This window comes from Panthera tigris, chromosome F3 (assembly GCF_018350195.1).
Source record: "Panthera tigris isolate Pti1 chromosome F3, P.tigris_Pti1_mat1.1, whole genome shotgun sequence".
Lineage (NCBI taxonomy): Eukaryota > Metazoa > Chordata > Mammalia > Carnivora > Felidae > Panthera > Panthera tigris.
In genome coordinates, this window is record NC_056678.1 from 68558345 (window position 1) to 68585776 (window position 27432).

The following is a 27432-nucleotide window of genomic DNA, read 5'->3' on the forward strand; positions in this document are numbered from 1 at the left end:
CGTTGGTTTTTGTAGATAATGCTATTGCATACTTAGTAAACTATAGCGTAGTGTAAACATAACTTTTTAAAAATAAAGTTTATTTATTTTTGATAGAGAGAGAGAGATGGAGAGAGCGAGCGTGCAGGACAGAGCATCCCAAGCAGGCTCCGTGCTGACAGCACAGAGCCTGACGTGGAGCCCGGACTCACAAACTTGGAGATCATGACCTGAGCCGAAATCGAGAGTCAGACACCTAACCGACTGAGCCCCCGGGCGCCCGGAGTGAACAGAACTTTTGTGTGCAGGGGGAAACCGGAAAATTCATTGGCTTGCTTTCTTGCGATATTTACTTTCCTGCAGGGGGCTGGGACCGAGCCCGAGGCGTCTCTGAGGCGCCTGGAGAGGCCGATTCGCCTGAAGGAAGAGCCCATCGTGTGGCTCAAGCGCCACCACCCCCACGAAGCCTCAGTGTGCTACCTCCGCCTTCAATGAGCCGTCCTGTCTCCACCACACTTGGGATCTCGGTCGCGGCTCCTTTTCATCCATGAAAGTATAGCCTCTGTGGTGAGACCATAAGCTCCTGAGGGCTGCCTGTGATTACGTTTAGTTTAATAAATACCAAGAAGACCGAGCCCTACTGATGTGGATTTCCGGACACGTGGAAAGTGCTGGGGCTTTGGGGTTGGATTTGATTCTGGCCATGCCACTAGGTCCCCGTTAGTAACTGCGGGCAAATTTTAACACCCGCCTGCTGCCTCAGTTTCCTCCTCTGTAAAATGGCTGATGGCTCCAAGTCACCGGTTGTTCTGAGGACCTGGGTGTAGCTGGGGGCTGGGGGACGGGCTGGGGCTTCCCAGCAGGGGGGCTTCGGCCCGCAGCAGTGGAGGGCAGGCGAGGCGACAGGCCAGGGTGGGGGAGCTGATGCCATCCGGGCCAGGCTGAGCAGCTCCCAGTGTGGTCCGGTGGGCTGGCCCGCGAATACCCGCTCGCATCTGTCCCTCCCCCCAACCCCGAGAGGCGGGGACCCTACTTTTATCTTGTTTTTTCGGGGGGGAAGCTGAACATCAGAAGGTAGTTAGCTGCCTGTGGTCGCGTGGCCACCGTGTGGCAGAGGGGACTCCAGCCTGGGCTCTCGGCCACGAAAGCCCGGGCTCTGCGCTCTCCCCACTCCAACAGGGCGGCCGCGTGGAGGAGCCGATTCCGTGGCTCCGCTGTCCAGCTCCAGCCATTTCCAGAAGAGTCTGCAGTGGACCTTCGGCTCTGGCACAGTTTGGTCCCCCCACGCTGTCCGTGACAGCAGGACATGGTGTAACAGTCCTTGTCTGGATCCAGAGGGCACAGCCGGGAGACTCGGAGGCGGGAGGCTGGCCCAGAAGGGTCAGCTGAAGCGGGAGGCAGGTCACGGTGCCGGAGGGGCACAGAAATGCCCAGGAGCCTGGCCCTGAACAATGATTCTCACAGCCCAGATGCTGTATCTGGCACTGAGAACCGATGCTAACGGCACGTTGGGCTACTAACAACTAATTTATTAGGAAATCATTAAGCCTAACAGGTGCTTTGTCTGGGGATGGGGGTGGGGGGAGAAGAGCAAGAAGACAGAGGGGAAAGGGAGGGAGGGCAGGGCATGCGGAGGGCGGGTGGGCTCTGGAGGGCCTGCACGGCCACGGGCAAGCACGGGAGACGCCAGGCTCGGGTCTGACCCGGGCGCTATGACTGGTGCCGGCGGGGTGGGGGTGCAGGGGGAACGACCACGTCGCTGGTGAGAACAACCACCATCGGGATTATTGTGTGCAGCCGTACTCGGGTTTCTGGGGTTGTGGCTTAGATTACAAGTAATATTTAGCTCTTAATCGCAGCCAACAGGGATTGCAGAGGTGAGGCTGGCACGCAGAGGGCTCTCTGGCCCGTTTGTTGGGAGCTCTGTCCACTTGCAGCTCGGCATTCAAGAGAGCTGCTTTAGAAACCCACTGTGTGTGTGTGCATGTGTGTGCGCGTGCACACGTGTGTGCACACGAGCATGCTTGTGGGCCAGTGCTCGCTCACCTAGGTACACACATGTGTGCACATACCGGGGTGTATGGCTCTCCTGCCTTTCCCCTTCCTGGACAGAAAAATCATTTCTCCCTCTGAAACCCCGGCTGTGCCTGGGGATCCCGTCACCTCCCCTTCCTCACTGATCCCTAAATCAGCTGCGGTTAGAAGGGGAAATGAATTCTGCTCTGCTCCCTTCTCTTTGGAACTCCCTTTGCACACAGTGGGAGCTTAATAAATACTTGATGATGGCTCTGAACCTGGGAAGCGGGCAGCTGTTCCCAGCTCTGACTCTCAGGGCCCCACAGGGCAGATCAGGTGGGGGAGTGGCCACGGCGGGGGGGGTGGGGGTGGGGATGGGGGGGGTTTCAGTCTTCCTGCCAGACGCTGTGGTGACGCCGCAGCGCCCGGGAGCTGGTCTGTTTCACACGCCCTGCTGTGGGAAGGCCGGTTTTCCTGCAAGCCTTCTCTGGGTCCTTCCCAGCACGCGGGCCACTTCATGGAGGACCCGCTTTGCCCTGAGCAGCACAGTGGAAAGGCCTCCGGGCGGACGGGATAAGCAGCTGTGGGTCCCGCTGACCTGGGTTCAAATCCCAGCACCCTCCACCGGCCCGGTGACATCTGGCAATTTACTTACCTGTGCTTGTGTGATCTGTTCTTCAGTTTTCATCTGTAAAAGGAGAATGATGACATCATTTGCATAGGGTTGAAGTGGGGGGTGGAAGTAACAAAGCGGCGCCTGCACGCTTACTGCCGGCGTTCAGTAGGTGAGCTTACCCACCTGGGGTCGGGAGACTGGGGGGCCCGTCTGCTCTGTGACCCCTGGAGCTGTAGCTCAACGTCTCGGAGCATCAGGCTGTGAACTGGGGACACCAGGCCCACGTCCCCGGGCGTCTGGGGTCGACCTGCGGTAGACCCTGGCCGGTAACGACCGGCGGCCTGCCCGCCCCACCCCCGCGTCAGGGTGCGCAGCCCCCTCCTTGCGAGGCCCCGCTCCTCCTCCCCAGCGCGCCGCGCGCGCGCACGTCCCCGTCGCCTCGCGGGCTTGTGCCACACCTGTCGCAGCCGAGAGGGCCGGCCCGGGGTGGGGGTGGGAGGGGCGGCGGAAACTACAGCTCCCAGCCCTCGCCGCGCGGCCCGGGCCGGGGGTGGGGGTGGGGGGTGGGAGGGGGGGGTGGGGGTGGCGGGCCCCTCCCCCGGGGAGGAGCCCGCGCGGGGGCGGAGTCAGGAGGCGGCGGCGCCCCGAGCCGAGCCAATGAGCCCCGCTGCCACCAAGTGGGCTGGGCCTGCAGCGGAGCGCTGGCCGCGGGAGGGGAGAGCAGAGCTGTTGAGCCCGCGAGGAGCGAGGCTGAGCCTGGCCGTGCGCGCTCCCAGAGGGCCGCCTCCTGAGACGGAGTTCCTTCCCCGCTTCTTCTTGCCCCAGGCCCCTCCTGCCCAGGGCCATGCACCCCTGAGTGGCGGCGTCTGGACCCCGGGCAGCCCCAGAGAACCGGAGCCGGAGAACGAAGACGGGGCCAGGACACCTGCTGGGGGCTTGGATGCCCGGCTGCCTCTGAGGACATCTTTGGAGCGAGGGTGGCTTTGGGGTGGGGGGTTGTGCCGCAGGGAATCCAGCCAGGCCCCAAGATGGACACTTCTGGGCACTTCCATGACTCGGGGGTGGGGGACCTGGATGAAGACCCCAAGGGTCCCTGCCCGTCGTCCGGGGATGAGCAGCCGCCGCCGCCGCCGCCGCCGCCGCCCCCAGCAGCCCCCCAGCAGCCCCCGGGACCCCTGCTGCAGCCTCCGCAGCAGCCCCAGCAGCAGCCAGCGCGTCCCCTGTCTCTGCTCGCCCAGGTCCAGAGCCAGCCCGTCCAGCCCGGCCTGCCGCACTCCTCACCCACGACGCTCAGGGGCCCCCCTTCGGCCAACTCCACCGCTGCCCTCCGCCCCTCCTCCAGGCAAGGCAGCCAGTTCAATCTCAATGACCACTTGCTCGGCCACTCTCCAAGCTCCACAGCCACAAGTGGGCCCGCTGGCGGCGGCCGGCACCGGCAGGCCAGCCCCCTGGCGCACCGGCGGGACAGCAACCCCTTCACGGAGATCGCCATGAGCTCCTGCAAGTACAGCGGGGGGGTCATGAAGCCCCTGAGCCGGCTGAGCGCCTCCCGGAGGAACCTCATCGAGGCCGAGCCCGAAGGCCAGCCCCTCCAGCTCTTCAGCCCCAGCAACCCCCCCGAGATCATCATCTCCTCCCGGGAGGACAACCATACCCACCAGACCCTGCTCCACCCCCCCAACGCCACCCACAACCACCAGCACGCCGGCCCCGGCCCCGGCCCCGGCCCCGGCCCGGCCACCTCCACCGGCAGCGCCACCTTCCCCAAAGCCAACAAACGGAAAAAACCAAAACATTGGCTATAAGCTGGGACACAGGAGGGCCCTGTTCGAAAAGAGGAAGCGTCTCAGTGACTATGCTCTGATTTTTGGGATGTTTGGAATTGTTGTCATGGTGATAGAGACCGAGCTCTCTTGGGGTTTGTACTCAAAGGTAGGGCTGCAGTTTCTCTTTATACCTTGAACAAAAGGAATATGTAGGTAGCAACAGAGAGAGAGGGGAGAGAGAGAGAGAGAGAGAGAGAGAGATGGATGGAGAGGAAAGGGAGAGAAGATTGATGGAGGGCGGTGGTGGGGAGAGGCGTTTGCTCAATTAGATGGAGCGCTCGAACTTGGCTTGCTTTCCCAACCCCGGGAGAATTCATTCCTCGCCTTCTGGGGGGAGCACCCCCCGTGCACTGTGTCTGTTGCAGACTCTGTGCCGGGGAGGTTGAAAGAGTCCCTTCTGAGAAACCGTTTTCCTCCTGGCTCACGCGAACCAAAGCGGAGCCCAGCGGCTTCACGCACCAATTAATTACACTCTGCCTTGATGTGCCTGCCAGTCCCCGCGACTCCCCCTCCGCTCCCGCCCTGCTCCACTCCATTTTCCCCAGGATGGAAGAGAAATAAATGTCTGGGTGGGGGGTGGGGACTCCATGCCTGTCCCTTCTCTGCGGCTTCTCCCCCTCTTCCCAAGTTTCTCTTTTCCTCCTCGTCCCCGACAGACTTTTGGGCAAAATAGAAACGCACCCGTGACCCGAGTCTCCCGGGGGGGGGGGGGCACGGGTGAAAACAGGGGCGGAGGGAACCCGCGGTCCTTTCCCTCGGGAGAGAGCACTCAGAATAAAGCTGCTGCCGCCTGACGAAAATGGCTACAGGTGTCCCCAGCAGAGCAGGTGGGTGCCGCCGTGGCCTGAGCCCCGGGGAGCACCTCTCCCTCAGATGGGCTGACAGGGCTCCCGGATCAGTCAGGTGGAGCGTGTGCGCAGCCGGGGCGGCTGGTGGCTGGGCTTCAGCCTCAGGCTTGGAGATCACGGCCTTTGGCGGGGGCGGGGGTGGGGGGGGTGGTGGTGATTCCCGGCAGGTGGGTTCCTGCCACGCTCGGCCTGCTGGGGGCCCTCGTGCTGCGGGCTGGAGGGCTCGGGGGACCCGGGCACTCATTGGACAAGCGGATTTCTTCCCACTCTACCCCTCACCCCCGATTTGTTGTTGGGGAGGAGGGTGTGTGAGTGCATGTGTGCGTGCTGGCCTGTCCCTTGGATTTCTCTTCCTATTTGTCATTTCGGGCAGGGGGTGGCTGGGAGGGGTTCAGCTGTTGGAGGTTTCAAATAGAGCCTGTTTCAGGCTGGGCCCAGCTGCTGTGGGGCTGTCACATTCCTTGTTGAGATGCAGCCGCAAAAACCTAGGAGGTGCTGATCGGATTTCCCTGTCCCCAGCCTCTCTCTCCAGCAGGGCACGGGCAGAACCGTCAAGCCACCTGAGTAGCCAGGACCTAGACTTCCTTCTGTGCAGAGGGTCCCCCAGGGCCCCAGCTGCTCAGAGGGGGCCGCCCCAGCTGGCTGCATGTCCGTAGCATGGGGTTTGAGCCCCTCAGAGAGCAGAAGTGAGTGGGGTTCCCGGCCGAAACAGCTCACTTAGTCATGCCCGAAGGCTGCAGCTCTCAGGGCCGCCTGGGGGGGGGGGGCAGGGCGCTGGCGGGGGGGGGGGAGGGGCTGTCCCCCTCGGCGGGGCTCTGGCTCCTTCCGGCCACCCGTGGGGACCAGGAGCCGTCACCGAGGGAGAATGATGAAGGCCCCGGGACTAGGAGGTGGGGGGAAGGGGAGAGACCAGCACCCCAGTGACCCCGGGGGTCGGAGCTCTTCGGAGGACCCGGCTTGGGGCAGGTCTGTGCGCGTGGTCTTCATGTCACAGGAGGGTTGCCACTGGCAGGAGAGGGGCCAGGGCAGGGAGAGGGCCTCACCCGGAGCCGGAGGAAGCGGGGTCCGGTGTGGAGCAAGGGTCAGGGGGCCAACGGGCTGGGTGTCCCCCGCTTCTAAACCGTTGGCGCTCAAGGCGGCACGAGGGGTTATGACCAGGAAGGTCCTGCTGGGCCCAGCTGGTGCGGTGGCTGCCTTGTGTGCCCCTGGGACAGCCCTGGCTGTAGAAACAAGGCTCCCTTTAACCCGCTCCCCTGCCTGCCAGCCTTCCCGTCTGCCGTCTATTCGGGAAGCAGCATTTCCTGGGGTCTCCCGTGTCAGGGCCCGTGGACCCAGGAGGAGGAAGGCGGCTACCCCTCTCGTCCCAGACACAAACAGGATCATTTTAGGGAATCAGAGTGAAGGTTGGATCCCAGCTCGGTCGCTTCCAGAGCTGGGATCTCGGACAAGCCATGTAACTTCTGCGAGCCGGTCCCCCAGCTGTCAGTGGGGAGAGCGAACTTGCTAAGTGTAAGGCTCCAACACGGGGCCTCATGTCATTGTTATTAATAGTGGTGATGAGGGCAGAGAGGTCTTTCCCACCAACTCTGGCTCCGGAATCAGCTGGGCCCTTGACAGACTGGGAGCTAACGCTCGTCAGTGGCGTGAGAAGTTGCGTCTTGTCGGGGAGAAGTTCTGAGAGGGGCTGGAAGCACCTCCGATCACGGGTGGGTGGTAGGGAGGGCACGTCTGCCCCCAGGCTCTACCGTGGCCAGCGGGTTTGGGGGAGGAAGGAGTGTCGCCAGCTGGGAAAGCTGGGCTGCCCTCTCTTTCGCTGGAGATCTCTGGGTGTCCGGGTGGCTTTGCTGACCCGTGTGGACGTAGTCCAGGCGGGCTGGTAGCCGTGCACTGGTGGGGGGCTTCCCGCTCACGGGCCCTCGGAGGGGTCCCCGCTGCTTCCCCGAGTGATTGAAGGCGGCTGACGGGTGCCAGACCTGCAGCTTTCTGGAGCTCTCTGTTTTCCTCCACGGGGCTGCGGACCCCCCTTTGCGTCTTTGGCCGATACTCGTTGCTGGGGGAGAATCTGCCACGTGGGGCTGGCTCTCTGGAGACGGAACCTGGCCCTGCCCTGAGGCTCAGAGTTCGTGCAAAAGGGAGCCAGAGTGAGGAGGTGAGAAGTCGGCCAGGGTGGTCCTCGGTCCCCTCCTCACAAGCCTGAGGTGACGCGGCGGGGGGGGGGGGAGGTGGGCCAAAGCAGGGTCCAGATGGCAGGAGGGGCGGGGCCATGAGTCCCCCCCACCCCGTAGCAGACAAGTGCCCGAGGCGACCCTCGTGGGCTCCGACTGGTTCCGGGCTATCCCTGAACTGGACGAAGAGTCTAGGGTTAAAAAAACAAATAGGTTCTTTACGTCAAGGGCGTAGACACCGTGGCAGGGCCGGGGTTAGAGGTCCCGCCGAGAGGTCCCAGGGATGTGGTCTGTCACGTCTGTGCCCATCAGGACGGAGGCAGCGATGCTTTGGGGACGCCCTGGCATTCCGTGCTCCTCCAGACTTGGTCTGAGGCACACCTCCGGCCGAGCCGTGTGCACCGGGACCACGGGGCCCGGCCCCCTCCATCCCGGAGCCGAGGAGCCCCCGGCCCCGGCTGGCCGGTCCCGTGGGGGCCTCCTCGCAGGGACCTCTGGTGTCGGCTGTGACCACCGGAGGGGGGGGGCAGAAATGCTGCTGCCACAAGGCAGCCGTCTCCGTCCCCGTGTGTGCCCAACCTCCCGCCCCTACCCGCCCCCGGGCTCACCTCCCTGGCAGAACTGACCGCTGCCGGGGGCGCCGCTGCTCTTCCCGCTGCCCCTGCCTGGCCTTGCTGTGGGGGCCGCCGCGGCCACGGGTCCCCCTGGCCCGTCTCCTCCCACGCGTGGCCTCCCCCCACCCCGGCTCCGGTGCTCCTCCTCCTTCAGAACACCTGGGTGGGGGGGAGGCAGGCTTCTCCGCACGCCCAGGGGGGCCTGGGCTCCTGGCCGTCCGCGCTGCGAAGAAAACGGGGTCCCCTCGGGCCGACTTGTGGGGTGTCTTTGCTGACCTCACAGAGGTCAGGGGGTCCACCCTCGGCCTCCAGCCCGGATGACCGAGCAGGTTCGCGGGTCCCCGCGCGGGAAGCCCCTGTCTGCATAAGGGCGAAGTGGCAGCCGGGGTGACCGGCCCGCGCCTCCTGCCAGACCCGGGAGCCGCGTTGGGCGGGTAGGCGGCGTGTTTGCGGACAGCGGCCTCGGGGTGCCCGTGCCTGTGGTTTCCGGTGTGTTGGCGCTGCTGCACGGGACGGAGCCCTCCGGGGACCCTCCCGCGTCACGGCCTGCAGGGCGCGGCGGCAGGAGGCGGGAGGGTCGGAGCCAGGGGTCTGTTTTGCGCCGAGGTCACGCTGAGTGTCTTGGCCCAGGGAGGACTCGTGAGCCGCCCTGAGAGCGTGGAAGCAAGGCCCTGCTCCCACCCAGGGTGGTGGCGACCTTATTTATGAGCTTCGCGACGGCCTACGGCTGAGTCAAACGTTTGTAACCCCAGAGGGGACGACTCAACAGTACCTGCTTCCCCTTGGGCATCGTCACGCTGTTTGTAACCGTCCGGGAGGGACTTCGGGGTGCCTGCCCCCCCCACCTGCCCCCCAAGCAGCGTCCATCGCTGGGCGTGTCTGCTGTGCAGGCTGATCGGAAAGCCGGGGGACCCCCTCGCCTGCCCCTCACAGAGCTTTCGGGGAGGGGCACTGGCGAGGCCGCGGTCCAAAGACCGCGAAGGTAACTTCAAAACATCGAAGGTAAAGCAACACAAACCGAAAGGAAATTCGAGTAACCACCGTAGAGAAGCCGCGGCCTGGATGGAAATGTAAAATCAGAAGACAGAGCTTTGGTTCTGTGGCAGTTATTTGTAAAGCACATTTGGGGGAGAAAATGAGTACGTATGAGAGAGTGAGGTTGTGAGGGGGCAGCGTGGAGGCCCCGCTGTGCTGGCTCAGCGGCAGGCCCGCCCTTCATTCGGACCTGTTTTCCTTCTCTCTCTTTCCAAACCCCAAAGGGAGAGGGAAAGAATCAGTCATTCCTCTTTAAATAATGAGGGGGGGATTGGGAGGCCACGCTGTTCCCGGAGCCGCGGGGAGGAAGTTCTGGGCCTTTTCTTCTGCGGAGGAAAGTCTGCAGGAGGAGGCCAGGAGGAGGCCAGGGTTCCGCGGCGCCCCCGGGCTCCCCCCGGCCCCCCAGGGGCTCGGCTGCAGACTGACTCCCGAGTTGAGGCCTTTCCTCGCCTGCTGCTGCCAGAGAAACTGTTTATGATTCCGCAGAGAGACAGATCTAGGTGGCCAGGCCGGAGACCCGCGTGCCCCACACTGGGAGGGAGGGAACTGTACCGGGGAGGGGCGGGGAGAGCGGGGCAGGTGCAGCCTGGGTGCCGGGTGAGGTGGTGGACAGGCCCCGGGGCGGTGCTGGAGGCCTGGCCGTACTGCCCCCGGGTGATGATGGACAGGGCGGGTGTGGGGGTTATAGACAGAACGAGAGCTCTCGCTGTGAGGCTCCCCGCCCCCCAAACCTGGCGCCAGCCCCGGGCTCTGGCCCCTGCCCTTCCTCGGGAGGCCTCTTCCTCCGTACCGGCCACCCGGGTGCCCACTGGGGGTGACCGTGGGCTCGGCTTGTCCACTGCTCACGGTTTTTCCGTGCTTTCAGCTCCTCGCGACCCCACCGTGGCCCTGGGGTCGCTACAAGCCGCTCTGTTCGCAGGTGGGAAGTGGGGTGCACAGGGGTGCGTGGGCGTGCCAGGTGCCCCTCTCAGGAGAGATGGTTCTAGATCCAGAGCCCAGGGCCCCAGCACCTGCCGTCTCCCTGTGCTGAGCTGCCACAGGCCTCTGCTGGGGGTTTGAGGGAGGGAACCTCCAAAAGCTTCTCCGTCCTGGTTCTAGAATTGCCTTCTTCATTCACGCTGGAGGCTCAGCTTCCTACCTCGGCGGCGTGAGGCCGTGTTTGGCTCTGTGAGCGGCAGTGAGTGTTACAGAAAGGCTTGTCTGCTTCCCTCTTGCTTCTGACTCGCCGTGCAACTGTTGTCAGGGCCCTTCACCTCTCTGGGCCTCTGGTTCTCCGGCTCGGAAACGAGGGCCGGGCCCTGGCGCTGACCCCCCACCCCGTCCCAGAGCTTTCTGACCCCACCGAATGTGCGTCTGTGATGTTCCACTGCTAAGACCACACAGGCCGCCGTCCTCCAGCTCTGTCCTCGGCCAGGCCCGCACCCAGGTGCCACCCACCCAGGCCGACCGCAGCGTCTACTGGGGAGGCTCCCTGCGGACAGTCCCCGAGGGTTAACCAGACCAGAATGGGAGGGTCACGGGCAGGGGCCTTTCTGGGAACGAGGAGTCTCAGGAGCCGGGGCTGAGGGATGCAGAGGCCAGGAGGGGAGCGGAGCAGGGAGGCCCGGGAAGGTTGCTGGGGCCACGTGTCGTCCTAGAGGCTGGAAGCAGGGAGCGGGATGCCTGCACCAGGGACAAGGGCGTGGGGGCCGTTTCATGGCGAGTTGGCGGGGGCCCTGCCCGCTGCACTTCTGTCCCCAGAGTTGTGACGCATCGGCACGGCCGACCTCCCAGCGTGGCGGTCAAGGGCTCGGGCGCTGGGTTTGAGTTCCGACTTGGAATGTGGTGGTGGGTCCTCAGGGAGTTTCCTGGATCTGAAACTCACTTCTCAGACGGCAAGAGGGAATCTCGGCCCTGCCCGTAGCACGGCACCCGGTGCAGAACCGGGCGCGCACTCAGCCTTGACACGTGCCACTGCTGCCCTGGGGAGCCCCGCGCCGACATGGCGCTCCCGCCGACCCACAGCCACTCGGAGGACCGTGGGCGCGCAGGTCACCTCCCACACCGGTGGCTCTGGACCAGGTGAGCACGTGTGGCCTGTGCCCCCTTTCTGATGAAACCGACGGCCCCCCCTTGGACGACAAGCCCCGGTCATGTTCCCGGACGGGTCTGCACGGGCGCATCTGGGCCGTGAGAGGAAGCAGGACGTTCCCCGGGAGGAGGGGCCGCAGCGCTAGCCTGGCCTGGGCTTCTGGCCTCGTCTCGTGGGACCCAGTTTTGCTCACGGTCAGCAAGCTGTGGCCTGGGCACAGCTGACCGGGTGTGGCCGTGCAAATGGGACAGGTGGAGAGGGAACAAAAATAAGCCTATGGAGTCAGGCCAGAGGCCGAGCGTCCAGGAGGAAGGTCAGGGGGACACACGATGACCAGGCAGAACGAGGCCGAGAGCAGGGGCGGCAGGGAGAGGGCCAGCCGGGGGGGCCGCCTGGGACAGAGCCAGGGGACCAAGGAAGCGCTGGGGCTTTCTCGTGTGACTTCGAGATGACGGGCTCTCCTCTGAGACCCGTGACAGGGAATTCGGGGATGTGGGGCCTGTGGGTTGAGGCTTTCTGGGCTCTGGGTTGCGGCGGGCGGGGAGGTCGTGCCGGGGTCAGCGCCTGCCCCGTGTGGGGCACGTTTCCCCCCACGGGGCTACTTGGTGGCGAGGTAACAAGAGTTGTATTCTGAGCGGGGCCCCGGCAGTGCTAAATGAACAACACGCAAGTGATGTGCGAAATAACACGCACGTTGGCACCTGCTATTTTGAGGCCGCTTGCCGGGCCTTTTCCTTAAGGGACGGGTGTGATGCTGTGTCAAGCAAGCGGGCAGGTGCCTGAAAGGTCGCTCCCCCGGGGGCTGGACTGGCTGGTGTCGGCCCTGGAGAGCGCCCGGGCCCCGGGCCGGCGGGCGGCACCCGTGGGAATCGTGGTCTGGTTCGGCTTGAACTCTTAGGCCTTAGGCCTTGGCAGGCTGGCGGCCGGCCTGGGGCAGCCCCTCGCTGCCGGGTGACCGTGAGGCCGGCGCCTCAGACTCTGCCAGCCTCGCGTTCCCCGTGTGCACGTGGGGCGAGCGTGCTCGTGGCCCGGCGGCCTCGTGGCCCGCACCCCCGCCCCCCCGCCCCCGGTGGCCCGCGAGGGGAGTCCTTCCTGGCCGGGCGCCTGCTTGGCTGCATCCTCGCAGGGATTCGTGTAGAGCTGTTCTCCTTCGTGAGAAGGTTCCTGCTCTTGACGACCTGGGGCTTAGCCATGTTTTCTCTTTTCCGGCCTCTACTGGGTCGGGGGTCGGCTTGCTCAGCCAGTGCCCGAACAGGCCCCCACGTGGCAGTGCCGGGAGCCGCTGACCGAGGTGATGTCGCCTTCCTCCAAGATGAGGGCTCGGGCGGGGTGCGCCACCCTCGGTCGGGCCTTTGGTCGGGCCTTTGGAGGGGCTCCGAGCGGCGGTGTTGTTGGTGGCGTGACGGGGGGGCCCGGGGGAGCCGGTGGCTACCTGGCCGGGGTGGAGCCTGTAAGCCGGGCAGCCACGTGCCACGGCCCTGCAGGTGTGCTGGCCTGGGTGGCTGTGGCCCCTGCCCACCTCCGTGAGGGGGGCAGAGCAGGGGCCACGGGCCTCCTCGCAGGACGGCGAGGCCCAGGGAAGTTGTGCGACTTGTCCGAGGCCTCTCGGCGTGGCCAGCGGCCAGGGCGAGGCCGGGGCCCAGTACGCCTGCTACGGGGAGGCCCCGTTCCAGCTCCCAGGACTGCGGGGGTCCGCGCCCGTAAGCACCGCGTGAGCCACGGGGGACTCTCCTCTGGAATGTGTTGCTCTCCCCCCACTCCTCCCGAAACAGCTCAGCCTTCCACCACGGATCTGTCCAGCTGTGTGGCCTTGATCGGTGGCCTCTGTCTGGAAAGTGGGACTGTAATTCCTTTTGCTGAGGCTGGAGGTGGGCGATTCAGCATGGCTTAGACCCGGCCCCAGGGGGCTCCTAGGCCCGCGCGGGTCTCCGAGGCCTGCTTTTTCTTCCCGGAGACCAGTGGCCACGGGATCCCACGGGATCCCTCAGCTGGTCCCGTGACTCCCTGCCCTCCTGCTCTGGGCTGGACCAGACGTTGTCACTGCTCCCGGAGTGTGGCGGTGCTGAGCCGGAAGGAAGGACGTTCGGCATGAGACACAGACCCACAGACCGGGTCCGCCCTGCCCGCCGGCGAGGGGCAGGTGCCTCAGGGGGAGATGGAAAGTCTGGAGCCAAGTGCAAGTCCGGGGTGGAGGCTGGGTCCCGAGGGTCTCCTTGTGGCCGGGCAGGGCCGCCTGTAACGCTCCTGTCCAGCAGCTCGGAGGAACACGCTGCTCTCATGAAGTGGAAACGTCTTCTCTTTCCATAAAAATGACAACAAAGCAACGCAGTCTTATTCAGGAGTGAAGACGAGGCCAGACCGGGACATGACTCAGGGCTTTCCTGCCTCTTGTCTCATTCAGTCCTCATAACAGCCCCCTCGAGTGACAGATGGCCCGCCCGAGGCTCAGAGAGGTCAGGAGGCTTGCCCCGGGCCTCGCAGCCAGGAGGGAGTGGAGTTGTGGTCTGAACCCACGAGCGCCCTCAAAGCCCACCCTCCTGTGTGGCCACCTTGTGGCCTGGCCCTCTCAAGCCAAAGTGCTTCTCCTGGAGGCGTCCACCCTGCCAGCCTCGCCACCCCCCCCCCCCCCCCCCCCGCTCCGGCCCAGGCCCTCCCATGGGTGATTGGAGCTCGGGGGAGGGGGAGTGCCTTGGGTTTGGGAGGAGGGATTTGTTCACTTTCCAGGAGCCCCGGGAGGCTGGCAGGGCAGGCTGGGCTCTGGGGCCGAGGTCCCCCAGGGGGACAGTGTGTTCTTTCCCCGCATTCCCATCCCCTCTCTTGGGCTTCCTGGCTGTGCGTCCGTGTGGGGGAGGGGGGGTGGTCAGCCTCTGGAACCTCGGCCTCCAGACCTGGGGGTGGGGGTGCCGTGACTCCACCCTCGCCCGGAGGGGAAGTGCCCAACACTGTCATCGTGTGATCGGAAACGTCCAGACGCATGTGCTCACCAGAACCCAAATTGCGGGGCCGCCCCCGACCCCCTGCTGTCTCTGTGCAGCCACCCCCCTGCCTCGTCCCGTTCGTGGAGCCCCAGTTCATGGCTCGTTCTCCTCTGTCCGTCCTGCCCATGTCTGTCCCAGGAACCCAGCCGCTCCCTGCCCTCTGCTCCCCGACCCTCGGTCTCCAGTTGTAGCTGGCTCAGGAGGCCGACAGGTGCTGGTGTCCTGCCGGGCTGTGGGGTCCAGGACTGACCAAGCAAGACGTGGGGCTCACGGGCGGGCTGGGCGGGGCAGAAGCAGGTGCACGAGGCCTGCTGGGTCTCCGTTCCTGCCTGTCCTCCCCCTACCTCCCCGTCTCTCATGTGCCCGCAGCCGCCTCCCAGCCGGCCCTGCTGCATACGTTGTCCAGGAGAGCCTGGCCCTGAACAGCCTGCCTCCGTCACTGCCTGCGTGCGTGGCTTTGGGCGAGTTGTCTTGGTGTTTCTATTCTTACCCTTGGGGGTTAATCAGAAACCCTCTTTCTGGGGCAACTGTGAGGATTGAATGGCACACCCCACAGGCAGAGCACGTGATGTGGTTTGGGCCCGCGCTGAGTGCCAGTCGGGAGCGCAGGTGCAGAGGACGTCCCTGCGCTGGGGTGGGGAGGCTTGTCTCCCGGCCTCGGTTTTGTCATCTGGCAAATGGGAGAGGTGAGGATGGGGCTGGAACAGCCACTCCGGTGGGGAGGTGAGGCCCAGGGAGTGAGCCGGGGAGGCTGGGGTTCCCCGAGCTGGTCCTCTTCCGAGGCCCCCTGTCCCGGGAGTGAAAGCCTGCGAAGGCATTGTGGCTAAGTGGATTTTGTCACTCGGGAAGCAGCTGAGAGAGACAGGCCCTTCTGGCCAGCCTCCCTCCCTGCTGCCTCCTCCCTGCAGGCCAGCCCTTGGCGTGAGGCCTGCTCACTCCTGAGCTCTCCTAGCAGCAGGGATTTAATTACTATAATGTAAGTAGCCGTGGCTTGAGGCCTTTTGGCGGAAGGGAAACAGATTTGTCTTCTCACTGGGAGAATAAAAATCGATGGGAAGGAAAGGACATGTACCTTCCTGGGGCAGTGGGGGGGGGGGGGCACGTGTGCGGTTCAAGGACCCTTGCTACTTGGTTTTTGCCTTCCGTGGCGGCCAGGCCGCCTCTGTTTCCCCCGTGATCCTGGGAACAGATCAGCCTACCACACGAGAGCCTACTATGTGCTAGCACTGCCCCTGAGAAATTTGCAGCTGAGTAGGCACCCCAGCAGGAAAACAGATAACTCTGTGCATTTGGCGGATGTGGTTGAACGTCTATCATGGGCCAGATTGTTGGAGGCTCTGCAGACAGAGCGGGGAAACCACAGCAGACAGAAACCCCAGCCTCCAGGAACTTACGTTTCAGTAGGTGAAACTGACAGTAGACTTTGTAATATACCTGCGAGCTCCGTTAGATGGTGTTAAATGCCCTGAAGAAACACAAAGCTGGGTGGGGAGGCAGAGAGGGCCTCCCCAGAGGTGACATGTGATGAGGGGGTTTTCCGGAGCTGAAAGAGGAGGAGGAAAGAGGCCGGGTCGGGGCCACATCTGAGCGTCTGACGGCCACGCCCGTATAGACCGAAGTCGGGCCACGTCTGGAACTTCACACCGTCCGGGAGCCGTGTTAGAGAAGGTGAAAGGGAAATGTGAAATTCACGTTAATGTTTTTTTATTTAACCCGATATAGTAAAAATATTACCACTTCAACACATAATCAATGGAAGGAATTGCTGAGACAGTTAATTTCTGCTTTTCCTACCGTGTCTTTGAAATCCCGTGTGCGTCTCACAGCACCCTCAGTGGGGCACAGATCTTCAGAGGAAGTCCCAGATCTGCCTTTAGAGTTCAAAATTTGTGGCTAAAAAAGTAGACTTGGACACCCAAGTTGTTGCAAATAGGTCTACAGCTTTCCCAATAAATGAACGGACCATCGATTTTCAATGTAAATTATCGGAAATGAAATATACTTAGAAATCCTGTTGCACGGGCCACGTTGCCAGGCTCAGTGGTCTTGTGGCCGGTGTCCATCTTGCGGGAATTGGCTCTTCCCCCGGGTGAGGTGGGGTCTCTGAGGGGTGTGGTAGTGCTGGGGAAGGGGCGGCGGGGAGACAGAGGAGAGTCAGGAGAGGGCCAAACAAATGTGAGAAGACTGGGGGGAAGGTGGGATTTGGGGCTGGACTGAGGTTTGAGGTGCGTCAGGGGGTGGCAGCCCCAGAGGTGGTGGGAGGTCACAGGACGTGCCCGGGGCGTGGAAGGCTCTGCCTGGGCCCCCGCGCCGTGACGGATGGATGGCCCCTGCTGTTCATTCCAGGGGACGGTTCGTGGCCACCGGCCACATTTCAACAGCATTCACGTCAGTTCTCTGTTCCTCCGACACCACCACGATCACGGGTCGGAGGCCGTGGGAGGTCGCTGGGGTCTTTCTGGGCCAGAACCATGCTTCAAGGTCAGGTTTCCCTGCCCTAGGCTGACCCCAGAGCAGTTCGATGAATGAAAAGGGTCCTGAGCGGTGGAAAGCACCCCTAGCATGGCCGAGATCTGTGTTTCTAATTTTCCCGAGCATCACCTGACCAGGGCGTGGGGCGGGATTAGGGAGAGGCCTCACCGCGGCAGGGCCTGCCAGCCTCACGCTCACCGCCGTGTAGCCCAGTGTCCAGGGCTCTCTGGGACCATGCACGGGGCCGCCGTACCTGCCCCCTGACGGCTGGGTGGGTGGGGGGGACTCGGGAAAGGGTCTACACCTCCTCGCTCCTAAGGCCTCCTCCGTCGGTCTACGCGTGCTGGGACCTGGGCCTGGAGGGCGAGGGTCTCAGGACCTGCGGACCGGGGCCACTCTGCTCCGGCAGCCCAGGCCCGCTGGGACCCTGAGCCTTGTCGGGACTTTGGTGATTTAACGTCGGGGTCTGTCCACGTGGAGAAGGGGGTGACGGTGCCTGTCTTGCCGTTTTGTGAGGTGGTGTTGATGCGGGACCTGACTCGGTGACCGGACACTTAGGAAGGACTGGCCCTCGGCCCTTCCTCCTTCCAGGGCGGCCGGTTCGTTCCCCATCGATGGGGAGAGTGAATAGCGCCCCCCCCCATGACACCTGGGACCCAACCCCTTGCCTCTAGGTCAGGGCTGCCCAACTGCGGTGACTTTGCTCCCCAGGGGCACCCTCAGCGGTGCCTGCTGACATCATCGGTTGCTGCGAGTCGGGGAGGGGTGTTACATCTCGAGGGGCGGTGGCTGGTGGACACCCCACCACACGCCACACCGTCCCCACAACAAGAATCGCCCGGCCCCACATGTCACAGAGGTTGGGAGACCCTGCTTTGGGGGACTGGCCCTCCCCGGCTCTCAGGCGAGAACCGGTCGATGCTGCGTCGGACCCTCACGACACCCTCTGCTCAGTGGCTCTGGCCGGGGCGGGAAGGCCCGGGTCAACACTGGCCTCAGTGGGCGTTTCCTTGGGGAAACGTTTCCTTGTGGAAACGTGGGCGTTTCCTTGTGGGGGTCTCGCGGTCCCCCCACAGGCCAGGTCAGGTCCGTAAATGGGACAGCAGTGTCTCTGAAGCCACCTGGGGCCAGGGGCCGCTCGGCCAGCTGCGACGTGCTGACCAGAGGCCATGGGACTGACTATAGACTTTCTGCCCCAGCCCTGAATGACACTTCGGGGGAGGGAGAGCCCAGGACGCCCCTGCCCCTGCAAGGCTGCACGGTGTCCTCCCAGACCTGCTCCGTCTGGCCTCTTGTTTCGCATTTCCTTGAGCACGTGGGGCTGGTCTCCATCTGGGACGCGGAGTTTGCAGGAAAACGCAGGGCCATTATTTCTGCACCGCGTGAGCGGGAGACAGAGCTGGGTGAGCAGACCTCGCAGGGGAGAGTAGGGTGCGCCGGCCCGGGCATTGCTAGGATCCTTCTGGGTTCCCCCGTGGCCACGACGGGAGACGAGTGTTGCTCTGAGCTCAAGACCCCCGGGAGAGGCAGGGCTTGCAGCCGGGGAAGGGTCCGCACCAACATGTTGAGGGGCTGAGGACCCTCTACCGGGCAGCCTTTCACTGACGCCCGCTCTCTGCTGGGCACTGGTCTCGGAGGGGGACACAGGCGGACAGCACGTGGTTTGGGGTGGTCAGGCCACAGCGGGCGGGCACCGGTGGCAGGTACAGCTTCGTGCTGGGGCCACGCCCGTGCCTCTTCATGTCTGGAGGCTTCTCGGAGGAGGTGAGGGCTGGGCTGGGCTGTGAAGGAAGGTAAGGCTTTGTGGGACAAAGGAGAAGGGACAGTCTGGCTGAGGCCCGAAGCCGGAGAGTTCCGGGTGTTCTCAGGGAGGGGTGGAGGACGTGGGTTTTTCCAGAAGTGTTGGGAACAGAAGGCTGGAAAGGGGCGTGGAAGCCGGTCACGGGGCCTTGCCCAGCAGGCACTCGGGTCTAAAGGCTCAGAGAGGGAGGGAAGGCCTTTGAGCGGCACAGCAGTGTGGCCAAGCCACGGCAGGCTCGTAGGAGGGCCGAAGCAGGAGGCTGGCCGGGAGGGCCCTGCCAAGGTTCCAGGGAGGAAGTCGGGGCCGAAGCAGGCTGCGGTGGGGGCAGGCGGTGTGGGCTCCCTCCCCCCCCCGCCCGTCTCCGCCCCGAGTACCCCGGTTGTACGTGCAGGTCGCTGCGGGCTGTCCCGTCCCCGCTCAGAGCCCGCCCGGCCCAGAGAGCAGCCGCCAGCCCGGCGTCGCCCCCTCCTGCTTGTTTTCACAGCCCCGGGCGTGCCAGGTCGCAGCCCGGCTGGTGGGCTGTGAGGCCGGGCGAGCACCTCAGTCCCTGTGCCCGTGAAATGGGGTAGTGATGCCTGCAGGGTGGTCGTGGAGAACGCAGGTGCAACGTTCTTCGCCCAACAAACGGCCACCATGTTTCATCCGTGAGAGGTGGTGACAGACTGGCCGTGATGAGGTGGGTGGGGCAGGACTGTGTCGCCTTTATTGTTTTTAATTTCTTTTTAAATTTTTTTTGAGAGAGAGAGAGAGAGAGAGAGAGAGAGGGAAAAGTGGGGCTCACCTGAAGCGGGGCTCAAACTCACAAACTGTGACCTGATCGTGACCTGAGCCGAAGTCAGATGGTTAACAAGTGAGCCCCCAGGCGCCCTGGACCCTGTCGCCTTTAAAACAGACACAGGTCGGGGAAGGGGTTGCGATACGGAGTTTTGTCTTGGATGTGTGGGCTCTGAGGGGCTGGGGGATCCCAGGAGGATGTCGGCAGGAATCGGGCCACGCCGGGGTCTTCTGCTGGCGTGGTTCACTTCCCTCGGAGTCAGCGCTCCAGAACCCCAGCCACACCGCCGGCCAGCCCAGCGTGGTGCCCGGGAGGGGGGGCGACACGGCCAGCCCGGGCTGAGTCCCGAGGGGCAAGGGCCCTGGCTTTGGGATCGATAGCCTGATATCCACGCCGGTTCCGCCCCTCTCTGCCTGTGCGACCCGGACAGACACGCGGGTTCTCTGCAGGGCAGTGTGGGCGTCACGGGGATCCCCTGGGGTGAGGGGTGTCGGTCGCCCCACGGTGCCCGGCACAGAGGTGGGGCGGGGGCAGGGAGGGGTGGCCCGTGAGGAGAACCCAGGGCACAGGGTGGGGGGGGCCGGGGGGCGTGAAGGTGTCAGGCAAACCGGGCCTCGCCTCGGGCTCTGCCCTTATTACCAGGATGGCTTTGTGCCTCTGTCTCCACCCGTGTGTGGGGGCGGGGCCAAGGACCGGGTTGGGTCTGGGGGCCACTGTGATGCCTGCCTCTGGGCACGGTGACAGTGATGGGTCTGGGTGGATAAGCGCCGGGACGAACTGAGGCCTAGTTCACACGCATCCCTCCTATGGGGCCTACTGTGGGCAGATCGGGCAGGACTGCCCTGAGGGGCGGCCTGGGGACTGCGGGGGCCTGAACCACCCGCCTGTGCTGGGCCGGGGGAGGCGGTGCCTCTTGGGCTGGGCTTCCTCTCTGCTCTTCTCCTTGGCTGCCTCTCCAGAGATGAGACCTGGCCGGTGTGGACAGGTTGCATGGGCAGGGGTGGGGCGGGGGTGGGGCAGTGCAGACGGCCAGGGGGAACGTCTTCTGCAGAGAGGGTGAAAAATGGGGGTGCCTGGGCAGCTCAGGTCATGATCTCACGGTCTGTGAGTTCGAGCCCCGCCTCGGGCTCTGTGCTGACAGCTCGGAGCCCGGAGCCCGCTTCGGATTCTGTGTCTCCTTCTCTCTCTGCCCCTCCCCCGCTCATGCTCTGTCTCTCTATCAAAAATAAATAAACATTAAAAAAATTTAAAAAAACCGAAACAACTAAGTCAAAGTCAGTCTGCCTTTTATTGTTACCACGTTCCAACTCTTCTAGATAAGGTCGGTGATAAAATTCTCCCGGAGAATTCTCCCTCCTCCCGCGCTGTCTGTGTGGAGATAGTCCAGGAGAGGGAAACTGGCGGGGCGGCAGGGGCAGTGGAGGTGATATGGAGACTGGGCGTTCATGACCCCGCAGGGAGGAGGGCAGGGCAGGGGTGAGGCATGTGGGGTGCGGGTGGCTGCCGTGAGCTGGGGCCACACGGGCCCTCAGACGTGGCCAGGACTTGGGACAAGGGTGTGTCCCACCTGCCGGCTTCCAGAAGGAAAGCCCCAGCTGGGCCGCCGCTGTCTCCCGAGGAGGGGGGACAGGAGACAGGCTGGGGCCCACATTTTCCCACCTTGCATAACAGGGCGTGCGTGAAGATCTAAATGAGCACTTTCAGAGTCTTATTACCGTGATTTAAACAGCGTTGTGGGAGGGCCCACGTGGAAGGATTGTGGGAGCTTCTCTCTAGACTGGATAGGCTCAGCGGACGTGGGGGGTGGGGTGGGGAGGGTGTCCCCGGGCTGGCGAGGCGCTGGGCCCCAGGACCGTGTGCTCGGCCTCTCTTCCGCCTGAACCCTCGGAGGCTCTTTGCCAGAGACAGCAAGGCGTGGTCTGCTCTGGAGCCTGACACCGCGGGTCCCGCTGTGCCTGAGGCACACGTGTGTCAGTCACTGGGGGCCTCAGTGCACCTGTGTGACTGCCTGAGGGGGGTGAGACCCCCCTTCTGGGCCTGCTCCCCAATGCAGGTGCATCTGGTTCCATTTGGAGCCCATTTGAAGCCAGTGGGTGGGTGAGCGGCCAGGCTGCACTGAGACCGTAGGCCCTTCCCAGAAGCTCGTGGCGCATGGCGACGTGGGCAGGATGTGGAGGAGAGGGTGGGGTGTGGTGTAGGAAGGGGCAAGCAGGTTCCATCAGGGGTCTGCCCTGAACGATTGGCACTAACTGCCCGACGGGCTGTGTTGAGAAGGATTCCAAGGTGTGAGCTTGGTGGGGAGAGTGTGGTGATTGATTTGTGATGTCTGTCCTGGGCAAGGAGGGATGCAGGGGTGGGAAGGGGTCTGCTCCCTACCCCTGTGCAGTGGAAACAGCGTGAGGGGCCCGTGTTTGATCCTGGTGAGCAGCTGCCCCTCTCTGGGGCCAGCCTCCTGAGCCCCAGGGAGGGGTAAGGACGAGCTGCAGAGTGGGATAGGGAGGAGCCGCAGGGTGGAGTGAGGACGAGCCGCAGAGTGGGGTAAGAACAGTCTGCAGGGTGGGGTAGGGAGGAGCCGCAGGGTGGGGTAAGGAGGTTGCCCTTCCAACATGACGGGGGACCAACGGAGAGGGCGGAGTGAGAGCACTTTGCGAAGAATAAGCAGCGATTCAAGCCCAGGCTGGGGCCCCCATTGTCGCCCAACCACCCAGGGACCCAAGATGACCTGATGATGGTCCCATCCGCCCTCTCTGCCTTCTCTGCCCCCTGGGACCAGACTGCTCTCTGGCGGAGTGAGAGGCGCACCTGACGCGGGGCCCTTCCTACCTCCGCCAAGGTGTCAACAGAGTGGCCGTCCCGAGACCCCAGGAAAACCCCCCCAACTTCACATTCTGGGACTTCACGTTGAATGAGGAAAGGACAGGAGATCTCTCGCCGTGATTCTTACTCTCCGTTAAAGGTAGCAAAATTGCTTTATAGGCTCCAAAAGCCTGACGAGACCGTACGTTTAATATGCATGATTATGCAAATCTGTGCCGGCACCTGATTTGCATCCTGGGGGGCCTGGAGGAGCGTGCGGAGCGTGAGGGTGGGGGGCTGTGTGTCTCTCGGCCCCTGTGCCTTCCCTGCTGGCCTCTCTGTCCCCCTGCCCTCAGCCCAGCGGGCCTCTCACGTGCAGGGGCTTCATGGACCCCCAGCCCCCCCTCACGCACACACGGCTTTCCCTGAGAGTCCCCGGGGGCCACCGCGTCTCTGAGCGGCCGTGTCTGCCGTCTGCATCATAGGCTTTCCTGGGTCGCTGCGGGCAGTGTGGCCGAGAGCCCCTCGTGGATGTCCCCGGCTGTCCCCCGGGCACCTCCGGGCATCGCTTCCCAGGGTCTCTGCCCCTGGCTGCGAAGCGGGCCCTGCCACCTGCTCCTCCCGCCCTGGGCCCTCGCCCAGCCCCGGGCTGCAGGCTTGCTGGCACCGGGAGGGCGGCTCCGTGTCCCGGAGAAGGGGGTCTGCACGGCGGCCACAGGGCGAGCCCAGCCGGGGAGCGGGCATCTAGCTCCCGCAGAGGCTGAGCAGCTTGTCGGGGCCGCGTACGCAGTAGGCGCCGAGCTTTGCGGGCCGGGGCTCCTGCTCGGCGTGCCGACCACGGACACGGAACGGGGCTCGTGGCCCCATTTACCGACCTCCCCGTGGAGCGGCCGGCCCTGTGCAGAGCCCCTCTCTACACACGCCATCGCATTTACAGTCACCGCGCTTCACGCCGTGTAGACTGTAAGCGCCAGCGGGGATCCCCCCCCCCCCCGCGATGACCAGGATGGGGGGGGCATCCTGACCCTGGTGCTTTGCTGCCTCTGCTGACACCAGACCCTTCCCTTGAGGGTCTTCATGGTGAAAGAGGCGTGAGCACGTGGTGGGTGACGCGTGCCAGGAGAGAGGTTTGGACCAGGAACAGAGTGGCACAGACAGGAAGTCACGGAGGCCCAGGGAAGGTCACAGAGGGTGGCCCTGAGCCCCGTGGGGATACCAGACGCTGTGTGGCACCTGGGAAGAAGCCAGCACAGGGCGCGGGTCGGCGGCCTGGAGGGGGAGTGGGGGGCTTTCAGGCAGGTGGGTGACTCCAGATGTCGGGTCCATTCGGCCCCACGCGGGGGGCAGTACTTGGTGGGGTGGAGCCGGCCTCCTGCCACCAGCCCTGCTCAGGGGGTCAGTCTGGGCAGGAGTGGGGTGTGACCCCCAGGGGCTCCTCTCCTGGGGTCATAGGGTCAGCAGGTGCACTGGGCTCCCCAGCCTGGCCAGGCCCCCCTGAGGGCCGGGGGTTTGCCTGCAGGAGGCCACACGTGTTCCTATATCTACACCTGCTCAGACCCAGGAGTGGGGGACCTGGGGTTCAGAGAGGGAAGTGATGTGCCCCGAGAAACACAGCCGGTGGAGAGGCCGACTGACCCCGGGCTTCTGGTCTGAGCCTTCCGGTCCCTCCCTCACTTACTGGCTCCCCAGCCTCCCTTCTCCTCCTCACCTGCCTCCCTGCCCTCCTCCTCCTCACCTGCCTCCCTGCCCTCCTCCTTCTCCTCACCTGCCTCCCTGCCCTCCTCCTTCTCCTCACCTGCCTCCCTGCCCTCCTCCTCCTCACCTTCCTCCCTGCCCTCCTCCTCCTCACCTGCCTCCCTGCCCTCCTCCTCCTCACCTGCCTCCCTGCCCTCCTCCTCCTCACCTGCCTCCCTGCCCTCCTCCTCCTCACCTGCCTCCCTCCTCCTCCTCACCTGCCTCCCTCCTCCTCCTCACCTGCCTCCCTGCCCTCCTCCTTCTCCTCACCTGCCTCCCTGCCCTCCTCCTTCTCCTCACCTGCCTCCCTGCCCTCCTCCTCCTCACCGCCTCCCTGCCCTCCTCCTTCTCCTCACCTGCCTCCCTGCCCTCCTCCTTCTCCTCACCTGCCTCCCTGCCCTCCTCCTTCTCCTCACCTGCCTCCCTGCCCTCCTCCTCCTCACCTGCCTCCCTGCCCTCCTCCTTCTCCTCACCTGCCTCCCTGCCCTCCTCCTTCTCCTCACCTGCCTCCCTGCCCTCCTCCTCCTCACCTTCCTCCCTGCCCTCCTCCTCCTCACCTGCCTCCCTGCCCTCCTCCTCCTCACCTGCCTCCCTGCCCTCCTCCTCCTCACCTGCCTCCCTGCCCTCCTCCTTCTCCTCACCTGCCTCCCTGCCCTCCTCCTCCTCACCACCTCCCTGCCCTCCTCCTTCTCCTCACCTGCCTCCCTGCCCTCCTCCTTCTCCTCACCTGCCTCCCTGCCCTCCTCCTCCTCACCTTCCTCCCTGCCCTCCTCCTCCTCACCTGCCTCCCTGCCCTCCTCCTCCTCACCTGCCTCCCTGCCCTCCTCCTCCTCACCTGCCTCCCTCCTCCTCCTCACCTGCCTCCCTCCTCCTCCTCACCTGCCTCCCTGCCCTCCTCCTTCTCCTCACCTGCCTCCCTGCCCTCCTCCTTCTCCTCACCTGCCTCCCTGCCCTCCTCCTCCTCACCTGCCTCCCTGCCCTCCTCCTTCTCCTCACCTGCCTCCCTGCCCTCCTCCTTCTCCTCACCTGCCTCCCTGCCCTCCTCCTCCTCACCACCTCCCTGCCCTCCTCCTTCTCCTCACCTGCCTCCCTGCCCTCCTCCTTCTCCTCACCTGCCTCCCTGCCCTCCTCCTCCTCACCTGCCTCCCTGCCCTCCTCCTCCTCACCTGCCTCCCTCCTCCTCCTCACCTGCCTCCCTCCTCCTCCTCACCTGCCTCCCTGCCCTCCTCCTTCTCCTCACCTGCCTCCCTGCCCTCCTCCTTCTCCTCACCTGCCTCCCTGCCCTCCTCCTCCTCACCTGCCTCCCTGCCCTCCTCCTTCTCCTCACCTGCCTCCCTGCCCTCCTCCTCCTCACCTGCCTCCCTGCCCTCCTCCTCCTCACCTGCCTCCCTCCTCCTCCTCACCTGCCTCCCTCCTCCTCCTCACCTGCCTCCCTGCCCTCCTCCTTCTCCTCACCTGCCTCCCTGCCCTCCTCCTTCTCCTCACCTGCCTCCCTGCCCTCCTCCTCCTCACCTGCCTCCCTGCCCTCCTCCTTCTCCTCACCTGCCTCCCTGCCCTCCTCCTCCTCACCTGCCTCCCTGCCCTCCTCCTCCTCACCTGCCTCCCTGCCCTCCTCCTCCTCACCTGCCTCCCTCCTCCTCCTCACCTGCCTCCCTCCTCCTCCTCACCTGCCTCCCTGCCCTCCTCCTTCTCCTCACCTGCCTCCCTGCCCTCCTCCTCCTCACCTTCCTCCCTGCCCTCCTCCTCCTCACCTGCCTCCCTGCCCTCCTCCTCCTCACCTGCCTCCCTGCCCTCCTCCTCCTCACCTGCCTCCCTCCTCCTCCTCACCTGCCTCCCTCCTCCTCCTCACCTGCCTCCCTGCCCTCCTCCTTCTCCTCACCTGCCTCCCTGCCCTCCTCCTTCTCCTCACCTGCCTCCCTGCCCTCCTCCTCCTCACCTGCCTCCCTGCCCTCCTCCTTCTCCTCACCTGCCTCCCTGCCCTCCTCCTCCTCACCTGCCTCCCTGCCCTCCTCCTCCTCACCTGCCTCCCTGCCCTCCTCCTCCTCACCTGCCTCCCTCCTCCTCCTCACCTGCCTCCCTCCTCCTCCTCACCTGCCTCCCTGCCCTCCTCCTTCTCCTCACCTGCCTCCCTGCCCTCCTCCTCCTCACCTTCCTCCCTGCCCTCCTCCTCCTCACCTGCCTCCCTGCCCTCCTCCTCCTCACCTGCCTCCCTGCCCTCCTCCTCCTCACCTGCCTCCCTCCTCCTCCTCACCTGCCTCCCTCCTCCTCCTCACCTGCCTCCCTGCCCTCCTCCTTCTCCTCACCTGCCTCCCTGCCCTCCTCCTTCTCCTCACCTGCCTCCCTGCCCTCCTCCTCCTCACCTGTCTCCCTGCCCTCCTCCTTCTCCTCACCTGCCTCCCTGCCCTCCTCCTTCTCCTCACCTGCCTCCCTGCCCTCCTCCTCCTCACCGCCTCCCTGCCCTCCTCCTTCTCCTCACCTGCCTCCCTGCCCTCCTCCTTCTCCTCACCTGCCTCCCTGCCCTCCTCCTCCTCACCTGCCTCCCTGCCCTCCTCCTCCTCACCTGCCTCCCTGCCCTCCTCCTCCTCACCTGCCTCCCTCCTCCTCCTCACCTGCCTCCCTCCTCCTCCTCACCTGCCTCCCTGCCCTCCTCCTTCTCCTCACCTGCCTCCCTGCCCTCCTCCTCCTCCTCACCGCCTCCCTGCCCTCCTCCTCCTCACCTGCCTGGGACTCACCCACACACGTACTTTTCAGTGTTTCCCTCCCACATCCCCCTGCTCTCAGGCCAGGCTTTGTTCTGGAGAGAACTGAAGTGGGCTGCCCCACACCCCCAGGGCCGCCCGCAGGGTCCTGGTCCTGGGGAAGCCTCGATGGGTGGGAGGGGTGGGGGCGGAGGGGGGACAGTGCCTGCAGAAATTTGGAGCCAGTGGAGAGGCCGACTGACCCCGGGCTTCTGGTCTGAGCCTTCCGGTCCCTCCCTCACTTACTGGCTCCCCAGCCTCCCTTCTCCTCCTCCCGCGCTGGAGTCACAGACGTGCGCACTGGATCCCGACTCCATCAGTACCGGCTGTGTGACCTGAGACTTAACTTCCCTGAGTATCAGTTTCCTTGTTCAGCGGGGGTAACAGTCACACCCCCCTCGGTGGGTCCCAGACGGCTACATTTTGGAATCACCCGGATCTTTCCGGTGCTGACGCTTCCAGCTCCTTCCAGCTCCTGCCCTGTTTATGGGTCGGGGTGCAACCCCGGGTGTCAGGGTTTTTAGAAGCCCCGCCCCCGACACGAACGTCAGCTGCCGGCGCAGGTGTGCGGGGTTGAGGGCGGTAACGCGGCCCCCGGGGAGGACCCAGCCAGGGGAGGGGATTATTTTTTCATTCTTCCCCCTGCCTCTCATTCTGCTTGGCGTGGGGTCTGGAGGGAGAGGAAGCGTTTGCCCCGAGGCCTGACCCTGAGGTGTCTGTCCACGGCCGCCGTTACTAGACGAGTCCCTCCAGGGTGACTTAGCCCGGTGTCCCCGTGAGTCTCCTCCTGGTGGCTTTGGGGATGGGACGCTGGTCCCCACACGGCCTGCGGCGTACCTGGTCTGGCACCGGGCAGGGCGTCAGGGGGACACAGTGGGGGCGGGGCTCGGGCGGCGTGAGGCTCTGCGGGCCGGAGGGAGCGCGGACCCTCAGCCGTCTCTCAGCCCCGGGACGTTGTGTCCGCTGCT

General features: G+C 64.6%; 1 protein-coding gene across 1 annotated transcript in view; it reads left to right on the forward strand.

Moving 5' to 3' along the window:
* The first annotated feature begins 3624 nt into the window (after positions 1-3624).
* KCNN3 (potassium calcium-activated channel subfamily N member 3) overlaps positions 3625-27432 on the forward strand; it is a 121731-nt gene continuing 97923 nt past the window's right edge. Inside the window, 2 exon segments of the mRNA XM_042975676.1 lie at positions 3625-4392; positions 4394-4543. Coding sequence (XP_042831610.1) covers positions 3640-4392; positions 4394-4543 — 903 coding nt within the window. The 5' untranslated portion in view covers positions 3625-3639.